We start from the raw sequence: 25,324 nt of genomic DNA, 5'->3' as shown, positions 1-25,324 counted from the left end.
ATATACTGTGCTTTCTGATATATTTATGAATATATTTAGACTATGATAACATCCATTCAAAGTCCTTTATTTAATCAGGCAGGAGCCCTTGCAGAATAACCATCTAACTTTTAAGAGCAACGAGGGGCACTGATTATATGGGGACATTTGTTGACAGTGTTATGGTCTGTTTATGGTTCATTTTAAGATCTGGTATTTATAATTTGGCAGTGGTACACATTAGCCTCTTGTGCATAACGGTCAGGGGCCTGAATGTATACCACGCAGCAGGTTGTTTACTTTGACAATTCCCTGCAGAAATTATCGGGAAAATATAGAATTGCTCTGTGTGCATTGGTGAGAGATGAGCATTATACTATGCAACCATGATAATCACGTGATAGTAGCAGCTTACGGATGTTTGCAATGGGGTGACCCTTGGGTAGAAAGGCCCCTATAGAATGGATGTTGAATGTAAACAGTGTTATGTTTGAAAATAAGGAACGAATTTGTTTTATTTTTAACAGATCTAATCTTCCTGAAAGTCTACACACGAGGGGATTAATATTGGCTTTCATTTTAATCTTTCATGTCGTTGTGAATTGCTCCAATTAAATATATCTAACTGATCATTAGTGACTTATTTAGTGAGAATGGATGTTTTCAATATAACATTATTCATAAATATTATTTATCCACTGAGTATTTACACATCAAAATGGACTGTTCTGGGATTTTTTTTTATCATTTCGCAATTAACCCCATCAATAACATCATAATGCTTATCCCCATGTATTGGTGTTAGTCTGTCGTTGATATAATTATGCAGATGTAATGCTTTTCACCAGGAATCAAAAGGTGACCTGTATTCTCTACCCTTTCTATAATAACAAGGCTGCTGTTGAATTTCAAGCATACATCTGTAGCCCGGGCAATTCATAATACCAAAACATGCACGCCGACTTGTATGTATGTTGAACTTCGTTCGCACCGTACGTAGCCAACTGTGCTAATAGGAGGTACTTATGAGATTCAAACAATTAAGTTTAACCATAACAGCCCTTGTGATAATTAAAATATGTTAATGTGCCACAACATCCAGCCAATGTGTGAACAGTGGGGTGGAGTCAGAATATGAGACAATATCTGGATAAAACATGTCGGATTCCCTTGATATCGAGATACTGAGAATTGCAAGCATTTCCATAAAGGGGTGTGGTATCTAATAAATATTGATACTTTTACTCCAGCAATCAATATCACACCACACATAGGACATTAACTGATCATAGTTCACCTTCTCTCCTTATTGCATAACTTTGGGCGTTTCTTCATGCAATGCCCTTGCATAGGATACTTTAATATCCGGTGTTTGAGAATGATACTTGACGTATTGTCATGAAAAATGAGTTCCACAAGTAGCATGTCAAATTTAAGGCACGCTTGAAGATTTACAATGTATTTTTGCCATCGCATATAGTAATTGCATTAGCATCACACTTTTATCCAACCATTATGCAATTTCTTTGTATCTTATTGTTTATTCTATGTATGTATAATTTGTGGAAAATGTATACACAAGTGATGATCTTGTGATCAGCGTAGGATGCATACATTTATTTTTGGATATATACCTATAAACTTTCGACGACGGTGGTGTTGTTAATACTGTGCCAGGTGTGTTAATTTTGCTAAATGTATTCTGAAGAACCAGCACTGTGAATTATGGTCAAACAATCCCAGTGTCCAAAAGGTGTGGGGAGGCATTAATTCAAAAGGTGTGGGGAGGCATACATTCATGATGCAGAACATACACAAGCGTTAGTTATAAATAAACAAAACAATCCATTACTGTGTTATGGTTAGCCTAACATTTCCTCTGGGGTGGATACAACTCGTACCACTTTGTGAAAAGTCAACAATAGTCATGCTAGAGAGAGACTGGTACCCACTATGCAAATGTGGATTGTTCAGGACTGCTAATGGAGATGAGTGCTGACCCAATATTCGTAATCTTCAGTTGCAGATAGCTCAATACTTTGGGTCACGATAGTAGCAATAATGTTGCATAATTTCAATGATTCTTTACCTCCTACTTTAGAACTGATAGCATGCTCGCTGAGCATCCTCAATATTTACTGAGCAGGTTGGGGATTTAAACCAAGAAACCTTTTAAAACCTCATTCTAAGATAAATGTGACGAGGTTATGCAGTAAATTTACACAAAGGTGTGCATATATACATTGAAAGAAAATGCAATTTATGCCTCAGGCAACACTATGTATCCATATGTGTCTATGCAAGTCAAATGACAATAAAGTATATATATGTGTCGAGACGTAATTCTACGTTTAGGCAAGCAATTTATGAAAACAAATTGAATACGATATTAGTGTGTGAGCCACTCAAACATAATTGGGAGCCTTGGTTAGACGTCTGTTTATCAGTGGGACCCTACTGGCTTGTTTACTTTCCCAGTAGAGTAATTGTGTTTTCCTGAAATAATTCCAGGGCAGTTGTAAATAACTCTAGATTCCAGAAAGCAGATGGTTGTGATGGGAACAATTATCTTATCGAAAAACCACTTCCATGTTCTAACCAACCTTGCTTTGTCTCCAACTGTGCTAGAAAAGAACACCGTCCCTCTCTGCTTGTACTTTCCAGACCATTAGCGGCAAAATAAAGCAGATTTTCCCCTTGGCACGGGGAGCCTGTGCGGTGGCCTATCATTATGTTGTTTACCCATGCAGAATGCGAGGTCACAGCTAGCGCCCATTACCTGTTCAGAACATAGTCCGCACTGTCATGCTCGTGCCAGTGTGCTCCAGCCAGATTTTGTCGAATTAACTATGGGTGATCAATTATTCACTGCGTGTGTTCGTGTGTTTAAGAACATTTTATTTCACGTACAATACTTTGTTTTAAAATTACATTTTGAAAAGCATGGATTCATATATTTGTTAGGCTTTCCAACTAAAGTTAAAAGCGTCCATGTTTTAGTGCTGTCTGTCTGTGACGCAGGTTCATGATAACTCTCGTAAAGATGATTTAATATAAATGTAACTGTAGTTAAAATTGCGTTACTCTTATGGAATTACCCTATTGAAAATCTTCCTTATTGATTAAAGAGTTGCCCAAAACTCTGTAAGTGCTTTATTTGGGGTTAGACAGTGGGGGTACGTGTACTTAGAAGTTCTGAAAAGGTACCCAATCATCATATTTGCTTTTTGTGTGTCTTTTGATTCCACAGGGCACTATAAATATTGGTTGCCGAAGTTATGATTTTATTTTTCATTAGAATATTCAGAATTATTTGTATCCCAGACCGCATTACCTTTATTAAGTCACATCAGTTAATGACTCATTTGCATTGCATTACATTACCCAGCTTTTTCACAAAAATACAGTTTGCAGGTATGAAACAAACCTTTGCAATATAGTTTATTTAGAAAACATAATTCCTTTTAATTCTATTTCGTAATAATCCGACATGTGTCAATGCAACTGATGGCATGGCAAGGAATTAAATCCTGTCCATGGGGGTTGTTTGTTCACTACAGGTGGGTGAATTTGGGGGACCACGTGTTGTTCAGCTATCAATTGCCACGAATACCTCTAGCCCAGAATCAAATTCAGGCTGAATGGTTCATAGCACAATGCGATAACCACTGGGCCACCACTCCACCCCTCTTGTTTGTGTGATTGGAGCAATATTCTGATTGCAAACCAAAGTTATAATTTTGCACTTCAAAATATTCGTTTGATAAAATACATCCTAAAAGTATGCATGTTAATAATATGCATAGATTAAAGTCCATCTATTTCCCTGCTCAAACAAGTGTACCCTTGACAAGTAATGGGAATTCTGCATTGTATTGACCACAACCATCATTTAACTTCAGAGCCATCTCAATTCAAATTGCTCTAATCACATGTAGATAGATTGGACCTTAACATTAGCTTCATCAATGTTGCCTTTTCGCTTTCATTTTCATGGCAGAATGTCCATCACAACATTGTTCTACAAATAGCATCACCATCATAATCTTGTTTTTGTACAATGCAAAAGTCTGAAAATGGATTCAGTATACAAATTCAAAAACTGCATTTGTAGATGCTGGCACTTTTATCCAATGATGTGAGTAAAGAGAAAATGCATTATACATGAACACATCAGAAGCTGCAATACTAAAAATAGTCAAACAAATCAATACAGGAATATAATAGAGCTACTAAATGAGCTATAATAATGGTATACTCTGATATAGCATTATTCATGCAAACAACACCGCAAACCACTACGCACCATGAAGACCGAGGCATCAAGCCACAAACAAATTACTTCAAAATAAAAAATACTGCAACATTTCGATCGGAGAAAAGTACTCCAAGCAAAACATCTCAGTGGTAAATACAATTATGCACAAGCAAGTTGAGAAGTCAAGTCAAAACACAAAGAACAGGACAACAATGACAATGGGCACAAATAAATTGGGAGAAAATGCACAGTAACATTTATCCCACGAGTCTTTTCCTCAAAATCGTTCTTGTAAGAATATATCATTGCATGGTGACTTCAAATATAATTACATATTTTGGTGAATTCAGAAGATGAGTTTGAATTGCATTGTTAAGTTTGAAATTAGCATACATGCTACTCAGTGTAACTTCAAATCAGAACATCTTGTACGAAAGTAATGTAATATTTTAACCAGATGTACGCATTTGTAGTGACATCGCTGGATGGCACCATGCTGTAAGTGCAGTGTCGGCCCTCCAGGACACAGTGTGTGGGTGCCGACCAAAGGGGAAGGTCGTGTGAGGCCATGACTGGCTAAGATGACAGAGGGGGCCCCAAGAGGGGGCTAGGGCTGGGGGGGGTCACATGATAGGGACCGAGGTCCTTCCCGATGGTTCTGGAAGGTGGACGTGGCCAAGGGCGGAGCCAGCCACGCCGCAGAGAATAGAAGCCGAGTCCCAAGAGGGACCGGGGTTAAATTTCGATTAAAGCTTTCGTGACTGCAGGGATTCATCTTCTTGGTTCTTTCGGTAAAGTCACGTAGAAGGGAAATAATAAAATAATAAAAATAAAACATAATAAAATAATTATCACGACGTTTCGGAGGCAACACAAGCTTCCGTCTTCAGGTGGAACCGTCACAGCACGATAGCTGTATCAAGACGGAAGCTTGTGTTGCCTCCGAAACGTCGTGAGAATTATTTTATTATGTTTTATTTTTATTATTTTATTATTTCCCTTCTACGTGACTTTACCGAAAGAACCAAGAAGAAGGGACCGGGGTTGTTCATCCTGGGAATAGAACCCTTCGTCTACGATCTTCGTTCTACAAGTCTTCCAGCACGTGGATCCGGGCAGATGCTGTTGGTCCCGGGTCCGTAGTAACAGTTACGTGGTAACTAGTGTAGTAACTAGTGTAGTTAGCCGGGTCGTCACCACCCGAGGTTGTTATTCTGTTAAGGGGAAGTTACCCCGTGTGTTGGAACTAAATAAATGCGCTGCCTCCAAAGTCTACGTCTGCGACTCAGTTGAACCCACTACACATTTAATAAAATCAACAACATCGCAATGATGTGCGTTACGATTTTTATTGTTATTTTGGTGTTAAGGAACATGTTTGTGCTGTTTTTATTCTTACTTTAACTGGAGACATATAATTGAATTCAGTGGGTGGATTTGAGATAAATACATAGTGCGCAAAGTTAATCAACACAATCTTGTGTGAAAAGATAATCTGTAAATTATAGAAGACAACAACGATAGAAGCACTGGAGGACTTCATAATTTATTTAAAAATTTAACTTTACCTAAGAGACATGACATTTTCATCCATGTTCTATACTCATCGGTAATAATTTTCCTAGCATCTATATTCTTGTTACTGCAACAGTTTCTATTTGTTTTAGTTTAGCATTTGAACAGATATTTTGAAGGCAACGAACACTTTTTAGCCGGGTGGCGTGCACCAGCAATCCGGCTCTAAGGAGGCGAGGGTTGGTGGATTGTAAAAGGTTGTGTAACTCCCTTCCCATGTGCATCGAGGTGCTTTACTCTGGCTCGCCAGGAGAAGGCAGTGCAGCAAATATGTGGACTCCACCTGTTCCATCTGCATGGGATAGAGTGCTTCCCCCTTGCTCTTTTGTCTTTTATTTTAACACCTGAATATATAATGGACAGAGATATTGGGGAATTGTTGGTGCCTTTCTGCGTATCTGAGTCTCATCTCTTCCAGAATTAATGAATACTGTGTGTGTTACAATTTCAAATATTATTTTGGCAATTTTGTAATCACGGATGAAGGCTTTCAATTGAATGAATGCTGTCGTGCCGATTTAAGCAGGGAGACATCATGAACACAGTCTTCCTTCATAAAGTCACCCTTCATAAAGTCACCCCTTTAACAGTATACATTTCTTACCTTTCGGCAGTACATGTACAGTATAACATGGTGCTGTCAGGAAAATCAAGTGGACACTCGCAATAATTTTATTTCATCACAGCATCCGGGTATCCTCTGGAGACATCGTTGCAGCGCTTCTAAATTAAACCATTTTATTTGTCAGCTTTGTTCACGGAAAGACTGGAATTCTCGGGAATGGAATATTAAACTGGTTTGAAGTTCACCTCTCTCCAGTAATTGGGATAATTTATCTGACTGCAGGTAGCTAATATGGCCATGACACATCACATGTCGTAGCGGGATACGCTTTTGAAACATGTGCAAGTCGTGTAGCTGGGCTTTTTTAAATAGCGTGCCCTTTTGCACAATATTAGCTAAACATGGAGTGGCGTTGTCTTCATATTTCATTATACCTATTGATTATGTCACAGCAGCTACAGTGAGAACATAGTTAACCATACGGAGTCATGCACTCTGCAAACACACATTTTCTAGTCCAACATACGGTTTAGCCAATTACTATATATTTTATGCATTTGCAAATATAGTGCTTATCTACACTGTCCATACACAACCGCCAAAGTGTTTTTTTTCCTGTATACTCGTGTATTTGGTAACAAATTGACTGGGAACCAGTCGAGTTGGCAGATACATTTCTGTACCATAGTAGCAAATAAGTTACATAATTTTCATATAAGATACTGTCGTAGAAGACCAGATGGTTGGCATGACTTTAGGCTGGAAATGTATACACATAGAGCATTCCTTAACAATACATCACAATTAAATTGTATAGTGTGTCAAAATGTAGAAATAGGGAATTTGTCTAGTTCTTTCTTTATTTCCATAAAATTGTTACCCACGATTTGCACTCGGACAAACTAGCATCTAGTTGGCATGATGGTTCTGGAATCTGGATATTGCACATTCATAACAGGGAAATATTTGAGGGAGACGAGGAAAGACATTTTAAGATATACACAGACATCGACCAAAATTGGGCATATGCACACTTGGCGAGCGATACATTTGAAACTCGACAAACCAAGTATGAAGAACAAAAGATACAGAGGTGGGTGTGTGGAAAAAATGCATGCCAGAAGCAGCACTGGAGAAGCAGCGACCTCCAATTTAGAAGACAATGATTGTAGATTGAGATTGGAGGATTAAGACATCATGAGTGAACACATTAAAAGTGGAAATTACATCAGAGGGGTGAGTGGAATCTCAAGGCCGTGTGACCAGTCTATTTAGTTGAGGAATAGGCAGGTAATTGTGAATTCACTGGAGTCGGTCGCTCCTCTGGCTGTGTTTAATTAAGGAATCCGAATAGCAACATTGTATTCCATAGCAATTTGGAGATTAGGGAATAATTACCACACCAAGGTATACTTTACTGGCGTTACATGATGAATGGGTGGCCTTACTACGCGGGGGTTGATTATACAGTAAAAACTGAAAGCTGAAGGTACAAACCAATTGCTTGTGGGAGAGCCACGACTCGAGGGAGCTGGCCAGATGTCTTGTACATGTGTATGTTTAACTTCTTTCGTATCGTACATAGCCAACCGTGCAAATTGGAGGATCGACTAACTGTGGTATACCCATTTTATACATCTGGGTAAACTTGCTAATGGTTTCGGCATTAAACCACAAATTCAGTCAATAAATGACGAGAAAACTCATCGCAACAGAAAAAAATTAATGCAGGCTGGAAAACAAAAAGATTTAACGAGACACTAAGATGTGCATTGCACTCATAGAAGCTCACAGCCTTACTGCACGTGTGGCAATTTTGTCGCTTTCGACCAAACAAACTAAACAAACTCTAGAAAATGTGGCCATCGCAGTGACACACAAACACAACGGATGTAGACTAGTTTCGGACTTATTCGGACTCACGAGCAGAGTATCTATCAGTCATCAATATTTGCCACATTGATAATGTTGGCCCAAATGTTCTCAGTTGTTTTTTTTTGGTGGCCCCAAACTGCAAAATGGCCACACGTGCAGTTCTTTGGAGCCAGTGGTGTGAAATGAAGCTGAAGGCTTTTGTACAACGCAATGTTGCTACACCGTTGTCTGTTGTTAAAACATGTCACGGTAGCAGCAGTCCCCATGTTCATACCGACATGGATTGCACTTCAAAGTACGGGGAACATGCTACGGACAGCCATGTTGCTGCAACACTATCAGTGACTGTTATTAATTGCTAGCAGCTGTCTACGTTATAACAAAAAAAAAACTGGGTCCAGTGTACGAGGGATACAGTTGCATCAATAAATAATTAGAAACCCGTTTACATTAACGCACCAAACAAATATCATTTTAAGGATATTTTTTTTTCAAATCCATCAATAGCTACCAAAACAGAATGAACTTTGGATTCTATACAACCAATGTACGTGTGAGATACACAGAATGCAAGCCTGTGTATTTGCAATAAATGGACCTTAAGCTCTGGTAATGGTGTTTCTTTAGGATTAGAACGGAAAGCGTCTCTGTGGGACGTTGGCTTTGGGAAGAGCTAAATAGACTGTTGTGCCGATGCTATAGTGAAACTGTCTGGAAAAGAGCATGTTTGTATTTGTGCATTCCTTGACAGAGCAATGGGTGTTAAAATGTGAAACGTGAAGATACTTTTCTGGAATGTTACTTTGTAGTTTCTTTAACATTGCAGAATAATACATTCTTGCACAATCAATCTAAACTTCACGTTTTTTTGCGCAAGGCTATGAAGAAGCCAACAAAAGGTGTTTTCATATTCCCCTCCTTTTACTTGGCAGGAAAAGCCCCAGGGTGTGTAGACATTTGTTTCAATTACTGTATTTGGCTAATCGTTTGAAGTAATTCTTCAATAGATCTCTTCCACCAAGGAGCAAAGCCACATACACGGCAAACAATAATGTACAGGTCTCTGCTGTCATTTTCTTTGTTGTTTCATGTTGCAGCTGCTGCTGCTGCAGCGCAATGTGAAAATAGGTCGGTAAAGTGCCCAGGCGGAGGCCACGTCCGTCTAAAACACCGCTTGTTGTCGGACGTGCGCACAAAAGAGGTAAAAACGTGTCCTGCTGATAGCCCTTTGTACCGCTTACCGCTGAGTTCGACTTCCCACGATTATCTGTTTTATCACCGCCGTATTGTACCACGCTGGCAGGTGTGCAGGTGGCTCGGGTAATGAGTGGTGGCTGCTTCCTCTGCTGATGGGGAAGAAAGCGGTGGGTGTTAGTAGACTCGGGGAAGGGGGGGGGGAAACTCCATTTGCCGGCTCCCCAGCCCCCACGTGTTTTTGCTTTGGGTCCAAAAATGTAATGGCCTGCTCTGGTTCTCCCAGTCAATTGGGAACATCACAGAACTACTTCGTCTTCACAAACGCAAGGACAATGGAGGGAACTGGAAAATGCAGTGTATCTTATCGCAGATCCGCTTCCAGGAGGTTATGGCGAAGTGCTGCATTCTGTTTTGTCAGTTGAGTTGTTTGGCTTTGATTGCCTTTCAAGCTGTATGCAGTGGTTTAGTAAGGGTTCTGTCAGCTATTCCAACACGCATAATTCAAAATTGATCATGAAAATGTAATTGTTCTTCAACAGTCAGCCCATTTTAGTTGCTGCAGGTAATGGCTCACCAATTTAGCATTGAATTTATTGTTTGTCCAAGACAGGTTCTAAGTAGCATTATTTTCATACACACGGAAATGCATACGCACAACTACCCATACTAAAACAAATATTCACCATTTAAAATGCAGATTATTGACGCAAGTGCTGTTAGTGAGCGCCTTTTAAGAGGTACTGGTATAGCTACCACTATGCCCAGGTCCTATTGTCTCCCACTGCTGTGTACACACTGCACTGAGGCAATCTAGGGGAGGCCCAGGACGGATTCTGATACCACTTATCACTGATGTTAGCCTTTAAGTCAGTAAATCAAATTCAGGTCACTGAGCTTGAAGTGAAGTGCGCAAACTGTAACACCACTAAATGCGGGCTTGATTTAGTACACAACCAATTATATTACAAGAGAATGGCCAAGCGTTTCCACGTTGGCCTTTAATGCATTTTTTATTTGATTCAAACACATTTGTATATTCTAAGGTGAGGTTTAGTGACATTTCATTACTTGTTTTATTATTTTTCTAATGCATTTCAATGCGGATCAATATTGATTGAACGTGGTAAATGCTCTCAAAAGTTAAGTAGTGGAAAAATACACCAGAGGCAATTTTCCATACTTGTACTAATGACCCAATAGCAATTAAGATTAAGTGGCTGGACAGCTTAGTGCCTAGCACACTCACTACTGAGGCAGTCTGGTTCTAGCAGCCACTTAGTAATATCTTCAGGAAATTACCAGTGTGCGTAAACCGGTAAAGAACATGCTAAAGACCTTGGGGCATAATTCACAAATTCAGGATCTTTTATTTGTATCATAACAGTGTTACTGCCTAAATTATAAATAAGGAAATGATCTATAACTGAATTTCATCAAATGAATAATATTCACCAATATGTAAGCCAATTTAACTTTCAAGTACATTGCTTTGTTCAAGGCCACCTGCATTGCAAACTATGAAGCTATCACTTGATTAAATATAGGACATTTGAATATAATTGAATATGTTGATAGGGCTGCAAGTTAAACAGGTGAGTCATTGAAAGTACTCTTTTGGTTTGTTAGTGTACACATTAAAACTTTGAAACTCGTTTCAGATAGCCACTGTTGTTGATTCCATTAACATTTTTTCCAAAAAAATGTTTTTTTCCAAACAAAAAATGTGCCAGAGAATACAATTGTATGTGGACTCATGGAGTCTGGTTATGTCGAGGTGTTTGGCAATCGTGCTGGATTCATGTTCCTGACAGAGGAAATATTCCCAAAGGGAAACCATGCTGTCTGGAAAATTAGAAGTAATTTCATTTATGTGAACCAGATTGCTATGGTTTCTTCGCTATTCCTGAGAATTCCCTATGGCGCTGATGTTTGTTCTGTGACATCAGAGGGACATAACGGTGGTGAAGAATGATGCTATGCATGTGTGCAATGCAGAATTCAAACTGTGGCCTAGAGATAGAATTTTGGAAGCCTGGGATGTATCTATGCAAGTGGAATTGCCATAGATAATGATAATCATTTGCATTATATTGAGTATGAAATGATATGGCAATCATGGAGGTAGATGATGATCAAAAACTATGCTAATAAGGTTCTCAGCTTTTGTATTTTATTTGTATTTATACTTTTAACATTGTTGCAGAATGTCAAGTTATTCATTTGATGTTTACAAGGGTAATTTGAATTTATGAATTCACTGCAGTAGTACATGATATATGCACGACTGGTTTGATGTGCTTAAACACACACATATTCATGTAGGCACAATGTATTTTTTTGTATTAGAATACAAAATCATAGAAGGCTATCTCAACCAACCATATGAGAAGCTCTAGGAGAGCTGTGCTGTAGTGGACGCTATATACTCTAAATATCTAGTGATAGCACTATATTCTAGTCTGCTCCAAAAATAAAATATGTATTTTTCAGCCTAGGCAGGGTTGGCTCTAATATTATAAATAAAAATGATCGTGTTGGGAAAGTGGAATGGTATCAATGACAACATTTTGCGGTGACATAGCCCAGCAGTAGCCCATTTCTTCGCTTGTTGCAGAGGTTCGTGCTTTGAATCCAGAAGGCCATCCTGGTTATGACTCAGTGGGTGTATTCATCATGAAACACGCACCATCTGCTTCACAGTGCACATTACCGATCTTGTAACATAATTTTAAATAAGTAGGGCCGTTGTGTGCTAGCGTCATGGTTCACATTTTCCAAATTCTAAAAGTTACCCACAAATTCACTCAATTGGGATTAAATACAGTAACATTGCCCCCTACTGTGAAGCTGCCACAAACCGTGTCTGTGAAACACAACACGTTCATGATAGCCTCGTGCTATAAGAATGCCTCGGGTACCAAATGTAACAAAATTATTATAATGTTACGTAGAGTATATGTTTCAGGAAATATATTTCCATGTGATTGAAAAGGTGCAATTGATATTTTTAACACACATTTTCAATCCAGCAACCTTTAACGAGCAGTGAACTAAGCCCCCTATACTGTGTTGTTTATTCTGATTGGAGACTAGCTAAGTCGTGTCTTTAGTGTGGCTTAGGTAAACTTCTTGAACAATGAATGCATCTGTATTTGACTGTGCTTCAGAAACAGAAGTCAGTATGGATTGCATACAATAACTCCTTAAAATGTCAAATTATATCATTAAATTGTGTTGTTTTAGAAGTGGATGGCCCACAGAGGTGTGCATTCCCATAACCTATCTGATATTTCCTGTGCCCTCTCAAGTATTTCATATTCCTACAATTGCCCTTACTCCCTTGAGAGTCAAAACTATAACAAGCAGAGAAATAGGGTAAGCAAAGCTACCAACAGATTTCAAAATAAACAAATAAATTGCACAATAGGCTAAAGCCCTCGAACCATTGCCAAAGAGCATAGTGACAAAGCTTTCGTGACTGCAGGAATTCATATTCTTTGGGTTTTTCGGTAAAGTCACGTAGATAGGTTCAAAGAAAAATAACAAAAACTACGACGTTTCGATCGCAACACAAGCGGTCGTCTCCTTTTCCTAAAGACGACCGCTTGTGTTGCGATCGAAACGCCGCAGTTTTTTGTTACTTTTCTTTGAACCGATCTACGTGACTTTACAGAAAGACCCAAAGAATATAAAAAGAGCAAAGTGTAGCGTGACCTTTTATATTCTGGCTTTCACACCAATCTTAACCGTTAAACCAGATTTGCTACATCGGAATACTACCCAGTCAAAATTCCTTTCTGTAGCCCTCGCTGGCAAGTAGCCGATTTATACACTGAAAAGTTAAGACCAACGTGCTACATATTCTCGAACTCCCCCCCCCCCCATGCACATACTACCTACATATACCACTGCTTAATCCGGGTGTCAATACTGGAATAGCCCAAGGCATTTGTGTGCACCCCACAACCATATTGCCACTTCAATCCCAGATTATAGATCTTGGTTGGACAGTGGTCCTGATCCATTTTTCATCCCAGTATGACTATTGCACCTAGCATTGTGGAAAACACGTCTATACCATATCGCTCGTGCCGAAACATAACTGTTCGCAATTGTGAAAATGCAGCAATGCATAATTATACAGTGCTGTCCTTAAAATAATCCCAACAGACTAAGAGTAACTTTATAACATCTTACTTCTTGGTTCTTTCGGGAAAGTCAGGTAGAAAGAAATAAGTTAAATAATAGAATACGACGTTTCGATTGCAACACAAGCAATCATCATCAGGTATGAATGAATGAGAAAACAAACCTAGTAAACTTAGAAATATAATGCAATATAACACAGAGAGTTGGCTAACAGGACAGTCAACACCCTACCTGGTTGATTACGTTCTTCCAAAAAGTGCTAAATTTGAGAGAGAGACAAAACACAGACACGGAGACACATAGACAGACACATAAGCAGAGAGATACAACACAAAGACACACAGAGAGAGAGACACACATAGGCACACAGAGAAACAACGCCTCTGTGTCGAGGCCTTAACTAGAAAGAGAGGGGGGCAGAGAGAGAGGGGGGGGGGGTAGATAAATTAGCATGTCAATGAGAGATTTGGAGCTTTCGCGACTGTCGGAATTACTAGAGAGACAACACAGAGACACACAGAGAGAGAGAAAATCAGCTTAATTAAACAAACTTAGTAACATTTGGAAATTTAATGCAATGCAACACAGAGAGTCGGTCAACACACAATTAACGCATATCTTGGTTGATTACGTTCTTCCAAAGATTGCTAAATTAGAAGTTAAGTGTGAAATTTGAGAGAGAGCTTATTTTCATAATTATTTCCAAATCTAGATTTTTAATGTCTTCCTTTGCATGGCACACATCTTGCCACACTCCAGACGTAGCTCTGTATAATTATTTTCAATTTACCATCAGCATGTTTTGTTTAGAAGCTTCTTCTCTCTGAAGGCCTCCTGGTTCTGATTGATCTCGAACTCGATATGATAAGGCTACCCAAGTAGTGATACTCTTTTACATCTTCTAGCTTGCTGCTTACAGACGTAATATGCATTCATCTTCCTCCTTTTTTGATATACTTATTTCTTTGGTCTTTTTATTATTTATTTGAATTAAAAATGTTGTTTTACATCTTTTCCCAAAACCCAAATTTGTCCTTTGCAATGTAGGCATCTGCTTTGCTTTTCATCCCGGATCGGATTATTTATTGCATAACTTTCACCATGCATGGCAACAAACTAATTGCTGTGAAGTGTGAAAAGTCAGTTGTGTTTGGTTTCGTTGACATTGGTATAACTTTTCAGTTCAGAAACTCTGTCGGTAATTCTCCTCTACCACACATCGATTTGCAAAGTGTAGTCAAATCACGTATCCCTTTTTCACCTAAGACTTTTATAAATTCTGAAGCCATTCCATTAATTTCTTCTCCGTTCCTGGTCTTCATACCTTTTGATTGCTATGGCCACTTCACTTTTAAGAAGAGCTGGACCATTGTCTTATCCGTTTACCTTTTCCCCTTTTTCGATCTCAGGTCTGACTCTTCCCTTCCCTGTTTAGAGTTGCTTTGTTTACACTCTGCTATCAAGTACAAACATACGCATTTTAAATAACAATATTGTGTGACCTCGCACAAACAATTCAATAATGAAAAATTAAACTCTTTTCAATGAGAAAACGGGCGAATTTGTGTATTTTCGTTCACATAAAGTCATCAATATAAAAACTGTAAAGAAGTATTTATACTAAAGTAATACAACAATTACTACAAAAGATAGAGAAGTGAGTAATTTTTCGAGATTTACGATTATACTGTAAATCACTTTCATGAATCAGCCCCCAAATGTAGTATCCCATCATGTTCTTGTCATATTGTCCTTGGTAGCGGCGTTCAAAGTCCAGTATATCCTGGTGGAAGCGCTCGCCTTGCTCCTCCAAGTATGCTCCCATGTTCTCCTTAAATTTATCAAGATGAGCATCAAGAATATGGACTTTGAGGGACATCCTGCTGCCCATTGTGCCGTAGTTCTTCACCAGATTCTCAACCAACTCCACGTAGTTTTCGACCTTGTGATTGCCCAGGAAGCCACGAACCACTGCGACAAATTTGTTCCAAGCCGCTTTCTCCTTAATAGTGAGCTTCTTGGGGAATTCATTGCTCTCCAGGATCTTCTTTATCTGTGGTGCGACGAAGACACCGGCTTTGACCTTTGCCTCAGACAGCTTAGGAAAGAAGTCTTGAAGGTACTTGAAGGCTACCGACTTCTTAGCTACAGCTCTGACAAATTGTTTTATAAGGCCCAATTTGATGTGTAGTTGTGGCATCGGCACCTTCTGGGGGTCCACTAGTGGCTCCCACTTGACGTTGTTCCTCACCACATAGAACTTAGTCCACTGTGGCCAGTCCCACCTGTGGTAGCGCGCCTTGGTGTCCCTGCTGTCCCAAAGACAAAGATAGCAAGGAAACTTGGTAAAACCGCCTTGGAGACCCATCAGGAATGCCACCAATTTGAAGTCTCTGATGACCTCTCAGCCGTACTCATCATACTTCAAGGCATCCAGCAAGGTCTTGAAGACGTTGTAATCCTCTTTGAGGTGCATTGAGTGAGCCAGGGGAAGAGACGGTTACTTGTTACCATTATGGAGCAGCATGGCTTTGAGGCTCCTGGATGAGCTGTCAATGAAGAGGCGCCACTTATTCTGGTTACAGGCGATTCCGATTGCCTCGAACAGACTGGTCTCATTGTGGCAAAAGCAGAGCCCATCTTGACGGGTGAAGAAGCTGCAAAAAGGTTGGTGACGCTTCCTCTGATCTGCAAAAAGTTCCACTGCTTGAGCCTAGACGTCAAAAGCTCGGCATTGGACTTGGTGTGAGACCAAGATCTCTGATCAAGTCGTTGAGGTCTTTTTGGGTGGGGTAGTATGGGTTTCTCTCCTCAGCTCCACTTCTGAAATTGACATCTGCATCTACGTCTTCTTCGCTATCTGACTTGCCGCTCTCAATCCGGAGGAGTGGGTATGGTGGTGAGTTCATGGCAGTGTGGCACCGGGGCGATGGATAAAGGAAGGTCCGGATACGTGATAGCAGGTGCATTCTTGCCAGTCCGACGTTTGTAAGGGTCCAACATGCAGAAGTAGCAGTTGCTTGAGTGGTCAGTGGGTTCCCGCCAAACTCTTGGGATAGTGAACTTCATGGCTCTCTTTTCCCCTCTGTACCATCCTACAAAAATAAATTTATTTCACCCATTACTAATGTGTAAGAGATTCTCGCAACATTTTTCATACATGATATTTATTTTCAATCACATTGAAAATTGTAAAACATTTTTTAATTAAAAACGTTTACAATTAAAAAAAAGTGTCTTGATCCCTGACAGGCATGCCGAAATATGCATTGTAGGCCTCACACATCTTAGCAGATGCTTCCAAAGAGGACGTTTTCGCTCTTGTCTTGATAAATTGGCCACAGACATAGCAAAATGTGTCTGCCGGATGCTTGCAGCCTCTTAATGCCATCTCATAAAAATGCAGATATGTATCCACTTCGGCAGCTGGAACTAAATTGAACTGTTTATATTACTGGAAAGTTCTAGAATGCTCTAGAAGTTACTCCAAGTTTACTCAGCACTGAATCTATCTGGGATTTTTTGGAAAATAGGTCAATTAAAAAATATCACTGTCCTGATCACAAAAGTAAAGTTTATTGGGAATAATAGCCATTTTCTGTACTTTTGAGGCATAAGCAATTAGGAAATAACACTACCCAGGAAGAATAAAGTGTTTTGTTACACAGTGTAATTAGCAAGAAGTATCTAAAACTATACGAAAATTATCCTATAATGGAAAAAAAACTAGTTAATTGAGAAGATGTATTGATCCACTGATTAACAACATTTATAAGCAATGGGTCACAATGGCTTGTTTCCAATCTTTGAAGTTGGCTAACCTACATTCATTATCATAGAAAAATAAATTGTCTTCGAAAGTATGAGGGTCAACCATAAAATAACCTTCTCATGGTCATTCTGGATGGAATGTGAACAGGCTTCGATATTTTTCTGTTGGCCTGGAAGCTTTTTCCCACAGATTCACGTTTTACAAATGTATTATGCAGCTTTTGTTGTACAACCATTCTATAGGACACAGCATACATTGAAAGATGGTTATGTTTAATTAAATTAAGGGTTTATAACGTGCCTTGCATTGGCTGCTGTTTATAGTAAGATAACGGTAAACACAGCCGTACATTTACATGAAACACATATTTTCTACGGGTGGTTTCAGTAATTTCAGTTTATTCTTTACATCTTATGTCATAATAACATAAGTACATTACTGGTGATAGAGAGGCCAACTTTCGTTCGTTAAAGACGGAGTGTGGACTTCGCAGAGTAAAGCAGTTTGGTCTCGATTGCATTTTCCTTCAATTTGTTGGGAAGAGAACAAGAGCTTTTTTCAACTGTCAGGGCTGAAAAATGAAGTCTGGGACGAATCTCATCTTCTCTGAATGCAGCTGGATGTTGTGTTTTCCTCGTTGCCATTTAGGAGTCCAGGACACTTGAGTGATCAGCTTAAGTCTGGGTCGATCTATATTTGATTTTGTTACTTTATCCTGTTTTACGTTCATGATTTAAGGTAGTATTTTCTTTCATTTCCTGCTTTCATTTATTGAGACCTCATGCTTTGACTTTTAATGTATGCTTGTTATTTTAGACGTAGCTCTGTTTTCCTTTTCCATAAATGTTGTTATCTCATTACCAACAGCGTGATTCATACATTTTTGAAATACATGTTTTCTTTATCTCTATCATCTCTATCAATGTTATAACTGTCAAATAATGTCAACGTTTTTGTCTTGTTCATGCAAGTGTGAAGTGATGCTCTTGTCCTTGATCAGGTACCTTATCATATCTTCTGGACACTAAATCATTGTAAATTGATATATATTTTTCCATATTGCTGAGTAAGTAACTGTTTAGTGAGGAAGGCATAAACATCTTAAAATAGTTCCTGCCCTTTAGCTCCTTGAAATATATTTGCATGTTTTAATTTGAAATATGGCAATGGAACAAATATCTTACATGAGCGTTGAATGACCACTTTGCAGATGCTACTCTTTAGTAAAGCTCTATGGCGTCACTGAATGACTTGAGCTGCCAATCTTGTTCAGAGTGTTTCAGCGTTGAGCACATTGATCACGAGGCTACTGATCTACCCTCTTTGATCCTGGATCAAACCAAGGATCTCGAAGGAGATGGGTCAGTACCTAGACATCAACATCCATCTCCAATCGTGTAATCTTTCAAGCTTTAAATGTATCATCTTTATTGAATGTCTTCATCATTAATCCTTGGTTTTAAAATATTTGCCGAGTGTCCTGCTTGTGAGATTAATAATTTGTCATATTAATTCAAAATATCAGCGACAAGATGTATTGGGAGACATGTTGTGATTGACTAATTGTGGTGCAGACCAGTGGAAGGACAGTGAGAAAACAATATTGAAACAAAACATCCTGACAACTTGTGACGCCTGTAGCATTCCATTGTCAGTTTTGTATGCATTCATTAAAACAATATACCAGCCGTGGATTCTTAAAATAGCAATCGTCCAAAAACTTCATATCGCTTTGAAAATATATTGGACTGTGAAAGTTCTCGTTCGTTTGTATACATTTCGTCGGATCAGCCTGCCAATTTAGAAATCTCTTGGGAGCAGCCTTGCCTGACAATACAGTATGACCTATTTGCATATACTATCCTGCAGAAAACACCCAGTGGTACAGAATGAAATTGTGTGCTTTTATGGTGCATCATCTTAAGATGAATTATTCCTGTCAATGAGTGCAAGACTGTATGCATGCAATTCCCAAGTGAATAGCTGCTGGGGAAATGTTGGATAATTAAGTACATTGAGAAAATCAGTCTTGGCCAGTTTTGAACTATTTCCTTTTTAGACCCAGTGATGCAAGTAGGAGGAGGTTTGGGGATAGGTCAATTGGAAGTCAGTATCAGAAGACATCGGCAAGAGGACACACGGGTGAGTGGCTGCACGTTTGAAGCTGTTACTAAGGAATGGTTTGTAGTGGTGTCTGCCCTAGCTGGCCCAATTATTCCTATGTGGAGGCCACTCGTGATTCGTCAGTAACGTTTAGACTGTTTCACCAAGTGGGTGAATCCAGGCTCGTTTCATAACCATTTTAGAGATAGACAGAAATGCAGTGAACATGTGAAATATTGGCACGAAATCACCTGTAAAAAATGAAGAATATGGTTTCATATAAATTTTTTTTAACGAGTATTCGATTAACAAAAAATATTACATTGTTGATACAGTCCGCATTGCTGCAAGTATGGATGTTTACAATAAAGTTTCAGATATAAATATTAAACAACGGTTTCCGAAAGTAATTCTCACTGATATGAGTTGAAATTCTGGCTCGTTTAACTCTCAGCGGATTGCAATATTTGCAGACATTGTTAAGTGTTTCCGTGCTTGGGGGGATATAAAGATCACAGACAAAGCTTCTGTTAATTCTCTGTGTGACCTAATCGAAGGAAATGTGTAATGTTTCAGATGTAGCACTTCTATCATATCCCTATTGCATTCTCTTAGCAATGAGTGCATATATTAGGTGGGAGGGTGGGGGGTTGTACAATATCTATCCACGGAATGTGGGTAGTTGAAATGTATTTGTACATCTTCTTGGTTTTTTCGGTAAAGTCATGTAGAAGGGAAGTAATAAAATAATAAAAACATAATAAAATAATATAATTCTCACGATTTTATTTTTTCATTTTATTTTTATTATTTTATTACTTCCCTTATACGTGACTTTACCGAAAAAACCAAGAAGATGAATCCCTGCAGTCACGAAAGCTTTAAATCGAAAAAAAATGTATTTGTACAACTAAACAAATTGGCTCATTCGCCTCAAATGCTGGCCCTTCGTCCTACAGCAACTAATGCAACTTAAAATTGCCCTCCATACACAGGTGGCCACAGACTCGTGTGGAGTGGCTTGCACCTTGCGCTGTGTGTAGTGACGTAGACGCGGCCACTGGTGTCCCACGTTGTGGAATTCTCGTCGTGAAAAAAACTCCAGCGAGCCCTGTGACCTAACTAGAGCATGCTATGGCAGTGTGCCTGAAAGTCCCATGGATGGTAACTTTCAATTATTTTATTTGCTGGAAGAACAGCTGAAAAACACAACCGAATGTGTGTACCTAGGACAACTATTAAAGGTGAACCGAAGTCAAAATGATGGAATTAAAAGGTGGATGAGAGCAAATTTGGCATGCTTTTTTGTCACGTTGTGAAAAAAAGTGAAAACAAAAGTAGGTATCTCAAAAAGTGCTCTGTTCTTCTGGCACTGCACCTCCCATTGCGGATGTGAGTTGTAGTTCTAAACGCGCGTTCACTGTGCATGTGGAGCAGGTGCCTGGAGTATTTCGAGACGAGAGGGAGCCCCACGGGTGTGGTGCTGGACCTGTGGGAGGCCCAGCACGAGGAGGATGGGGATCTGGACTCGCTGGCCAGCGTGCTGGAGGAGATGGGCCGCCGGGAGGCCCCACACCCTGCCCTGGCCCACGCCTGAGCGCAAAATCTGTTTCGTCCCATCCATTGGAGTTAGGAAGTCCATCGTCAGCAGCAGTATTCGTTCCTCAAAAGATTTGAGAATCTGCTCATGTGGTCCCATTGCATTGGTGCTCGACAGTGCCCTGCTCAAATCCTTTTAAAGGCAAATAAGATGGTGTTGCTCTTAAGCTGTTAACATAATTCACAAAAAACATCAGAAAATCCTGGTGCTTTTTGTGTTCGTGTTTTTGCATTTGAATTCCACTAAATATTATTAGAATATGTTTTGCATTTCATACCCATATGAAAAAATTCGTTTTGATCATGAAATCCAATATTTTTTAGACATTGGCATTTTAAAGACCTGAAATGTGGGTCTTTATTTAATTGGGGCATTTTGTTGATCTTTTAAATTGTCTGCACCAGTGCCTGGAACTATCAAATACTCTAAGTTGTCTTGCTACATCTTTTGGGTTTCAGCAGGGGATGCCCTCATTTTGAAATCACGAATCCTGTTTTTTCGTTCAGGTACCAGAGATGTAAGACACAAAGTCCCATTTTTTTTTTACTCAGGGCAGTTAGGGTTTCCTGAGAGCCTTGTTTTTTTATCACTTGTGTGAAGAGCACTAACAATGGCCAAAATCAATCAGGGGAGAGTGGAAAAGGAGTAGGAGACTCGGAGTTGGTGAAGTGAGGATATCCATTTAATGGGAGGGGGCATGAAGGCAATGCCAATAGGAACATTTGAAAGAGAGATTATGAAAGTGGGGCAAGAGGTTTTTTTTACAGGGTAGGAGACATTGCCAAATTTGACGTGTAAAATTTACTTAGAGCTAAGTCGATCCTCTCTCCGTTTGGTTTAGAGCTTTGAAATCGAATACATCTACATCTTGAATGTGAGAATGGCAAATTGGGTTGAATAAACGTATCCCTTGTTGCCGCTCTCACGTTCATAGGCCTCCTCTTGGTGTCTTGCCTTTAGTAACTTAGAGGTGACTGCCTTTCAAGTGAACAGTGTCTTTACTGCATTGAGAGTGATGCTAAGGTGTCATGGGGACAAGTCCCTGTGACTTTTGCAAGGAAAACATTGTGTGTCCATCCAGCCTGCAACAAGGGGACGCCTTGGTTTAGTGTAACCTCAGAACAAAATAAAACTCTCTTTTCTATTGCAGCTCTTGGGCAATTCCTATGGAGCATTTACATTTTGTGCAAGGGTAACACAGAGGACCCAAGCCTCCTCTTGCCGTTCACACCAATGTATTCTCAAAATCGAACTGCAGTTTCTGTGCACATGCTGCAGGTTACTCATAGCCAACTTAAACAAAGGACATGTGTTTTTGGTCCACTGAATGCACCATTGAAACAACCATGTGTATGTCTGGACTGGTGAGATAAAGAGTATAGCTTTGTAAACTATAAAATGTTAAATTATTGCTGTTTTTATTCAACAATTGTAACGCTGTGTATCAGAAGACCACTAAATCAAGCTGCGGTACGGTGCAGTAATATATGTCCTGTGTGTGGTGTCACCTATTGTATATGGCAGTGTCGAAGCTCATGTTAATTATTTGCCTGTGGGAACTTGATGTTGCTATGAATTACCTTCTGCAGACTAATAATTAAACTATCGTTTGTGCATTCACATATGGTTCCATGACATAAGTATGACTTAATCTTGTAGGGGGAAAACTGCCAATGTTTTATTCAGAAAAAAATTAAGCCTGTGGTTTTAATTACTGTCAAGTTTCAAATAAGTGTTTGCATTGAATTGATGCACGGTTAAGAAGTCGTCTTAATTGAAAAATATGGTAATGTATTCTGCTTGCACACCTTCTGTGCTGGCCTTCACGCTTGCTGGCTACATGGACTTGCTATCGCTTTCTCTGCTCGCTCTCTTTGGTGGAGATAAAACATGTGCTTTCCTACCTGTTTTTTCGCCTATTTTTCTTGGCAAAATCAATGGCTTGGCTTTGAGCAGTGAATAGGAAAACCTAAATGGTACTAAAGCTTGAGCACGACAGACTTTTATTCAGTAGCTCAATTTCTAATAGAGTGACGGAGTAGTGGAATAAATTAACAGAGCAGTCTGACAACAAACGTGTGAAGGGGATGACCCAGTGATTTGAATGCTGAATATTCTTCTTACGTGCCTCATGTAGTCGCAGAATGTTTAACAATAATTGAACAGAGCAAGTCTGTATGTCAATTATGCAGAGACAGAACAAATGATGACTCTTGATTGAAAATAATATGCCACCACAATAGGTTAGCTCTAACCCATCTATTTATATTTATACCACAATGTTTATTTCAGTACATGTGGGTCTTTTCACCCTCGATATCATGTAAAGGTATGTTGAGATGTCCGTTAAATTCACGAGTTTTAACTCGTTACAACCAAGCACCATGAAATATTGTGCTTTATTTTACATTAACAATTGCTCACAATTGTGATTTAAGATAGTTAATTTGTTTCCATCTCATATATCTGGCTCTTGCCAGCGTTGCACTCCCATGAAAATTATATATAGCCTGTAAAGAATGTACCAACAAAAACGAGTGATTTTTACAATATAAATGATGTTACATTTAATTATTAAACATGCTTTTAAAGTTAACGATTTTGTTACATTTATTTAGGTTAAATATGGGTGACATAGGGCATTGTAGATACGATAAGGTCTTGTTTTGATGTTATTGATGTTATAATTTGTTTGTTGGTGTTTTAGAATTAGGTTGTTTGAACTGGCCTTGAACATTGTCTTGTTAGCCTAGTTGTTACTTTAATCTTAATGGTATTAAAAATATATATTATTTGCCCTTGTTTTTGGAATTACTTTTAGACATTTTGATATGATGATGTTAAAAATTACAATGATTCAACCATAGTGTATGTTGGTACATTATTGAGAATACACCAATGTTTCTTCATTGACTTTGCATAAAAACTACAAGTGTAAAATTGATTGTAAAAAAATGCTAAAATATATACATATAATTTACAATTTCAAATATTTACATATGATAAAAAAATGGACTATAGCATATTTTATAGAGAACAAAAACAACATCAAATTAAATTTGCAGAGCTAATCTATTGATTTTCAGTCATAATTGTACCTTGTGATTTGAACAGCATTTTGTTTTTCCTAAATAAACTGTCTGCTTTAAGATTCTGTTTTTGATCTTATGCTATTAATATTTACTTAAATTATATAAAATGTATGTCATTTTTCATTTTCATGTAAGTATGCCAAAAGTTAGATGAGTAATGGCAGAAAATACTTAGACTTAAAACTTTCGTGACTGCAGGAATTCATATTCTTTGTTTCATGCGGTAAAGTCACGTATATAGAAAAAAGTTATTTTTTTTTTCCATTTTAGATCGCCCTTTATTGGTGGAAGCCCACCACCATCATTACCCACGACTACCATCACCTCCAGTAGCAACCTCCACCGTCAACAGTGTGATTGTGTAAAGCGAGGTGCAATTATTACCTGGCAGCCCTTTGATTGGTGGAAAGCCACCACCAGCGCCATCGTCGCCCGCGACTACCATCACTTACTTTAACATTAGCTGCCCCTACCATGCTGTTGACACTTGGGTTACGCCCATTTCAAATCTTTATAAACAGTTTGCCTTTCCTGATGACGACCGCTTGTGTTGCGATCGAAACGTCGTATTTTTTTTATTATTCACTTCATTATTTTTTATCTACGTGACTTTACCGAAAGAACCAAAGACTAGAAAAGACTGTTGGTAACACCTTCTCATTCTACACTTTAATATAGCCTGTGAGAAAACAACTGCACACTTTGTCTTTGCAAATCAGTATTGTGGTGTGATGATGTAGTAATTTGCACACTGCACTAAAATCTTCGTGACCTAAGTCTGATTCCTGGCCATATTACATGAATGGCAGGTGGGTATGTTAAACATCGACTTGATCTCTAAGAGTGCTTGCCACATAGCTCACGTGATTTATAAAGCTGAACAGCAGCTTTTAATTAATGCATACTGAAACAAAAATTAAGGTACATAACGAGTGAAAATCGTCTAAACATTTTGCATGTATATCTTTTTGGGGGGGTCAATGGTTTTAATAATGAGATTCCCATTTAAATGAAACGACTTTAAGGTGGGTCATAGCCATAGACGCATTATGATTAATGCAGGAATTATCCAGCACTATTATATATACACATAAATAAACTTCTGATCCTGTTTTGATAAAATAATTGTTTAATCTCTGGATTTGTGGTTGCTGTGGCT

At 38.8% G+C, this 25,324-nt stretch overlaps 1 protein-coding gene across 2 annotated transcripts in view; it reads left to right on the top strand.

The window, feature by feature from the left end:
• The window catches only part of LOC133350657 (netrin receptor UNC5C-like), a 145,363-nt gene extending 121,134 nt beyond the window's left edge, over positions 1 to 24,229 (top strand). For both annotated transcript variants that reach the window (XM_061565257.1, XM_061565258.1), the window contains exon 16: positions 20,911 to 24,229. In XM_061565257.1, coding sequence (XP_061421241.1) covers positions 20,911 to 21,070 — 160 coding nt within the window. In that variant the 3' untranslated portion in view covers positions 21,071 to 24,229. The remainder of the gene's footprint in view (positions 1 to 20,910) is intronic.
• The last annotated feature ends 1,095 nt before the right edge of the window (positions 24,230 to 25,324 follow it).

Source organism: Lethenteron reissneri, chromosome 34, assembly GCF_015708825.2.
Source record: "Lethenteron reissneri isolate LAM-NWPU_2019-01 chromosome 34, ASM1570882v1, whole genome shotgun sequence".
Classification (NCBI taxonomy): Eukaryota; Metazoa; Chordata; class Hyperoartia; order Petromyzontiformes; family Petromyzontidae; genus Lethenteron; species Lethenteron reissneri.
This window is presented reverse-complemented; position numbering and strand designations above follow the sequence as displayed.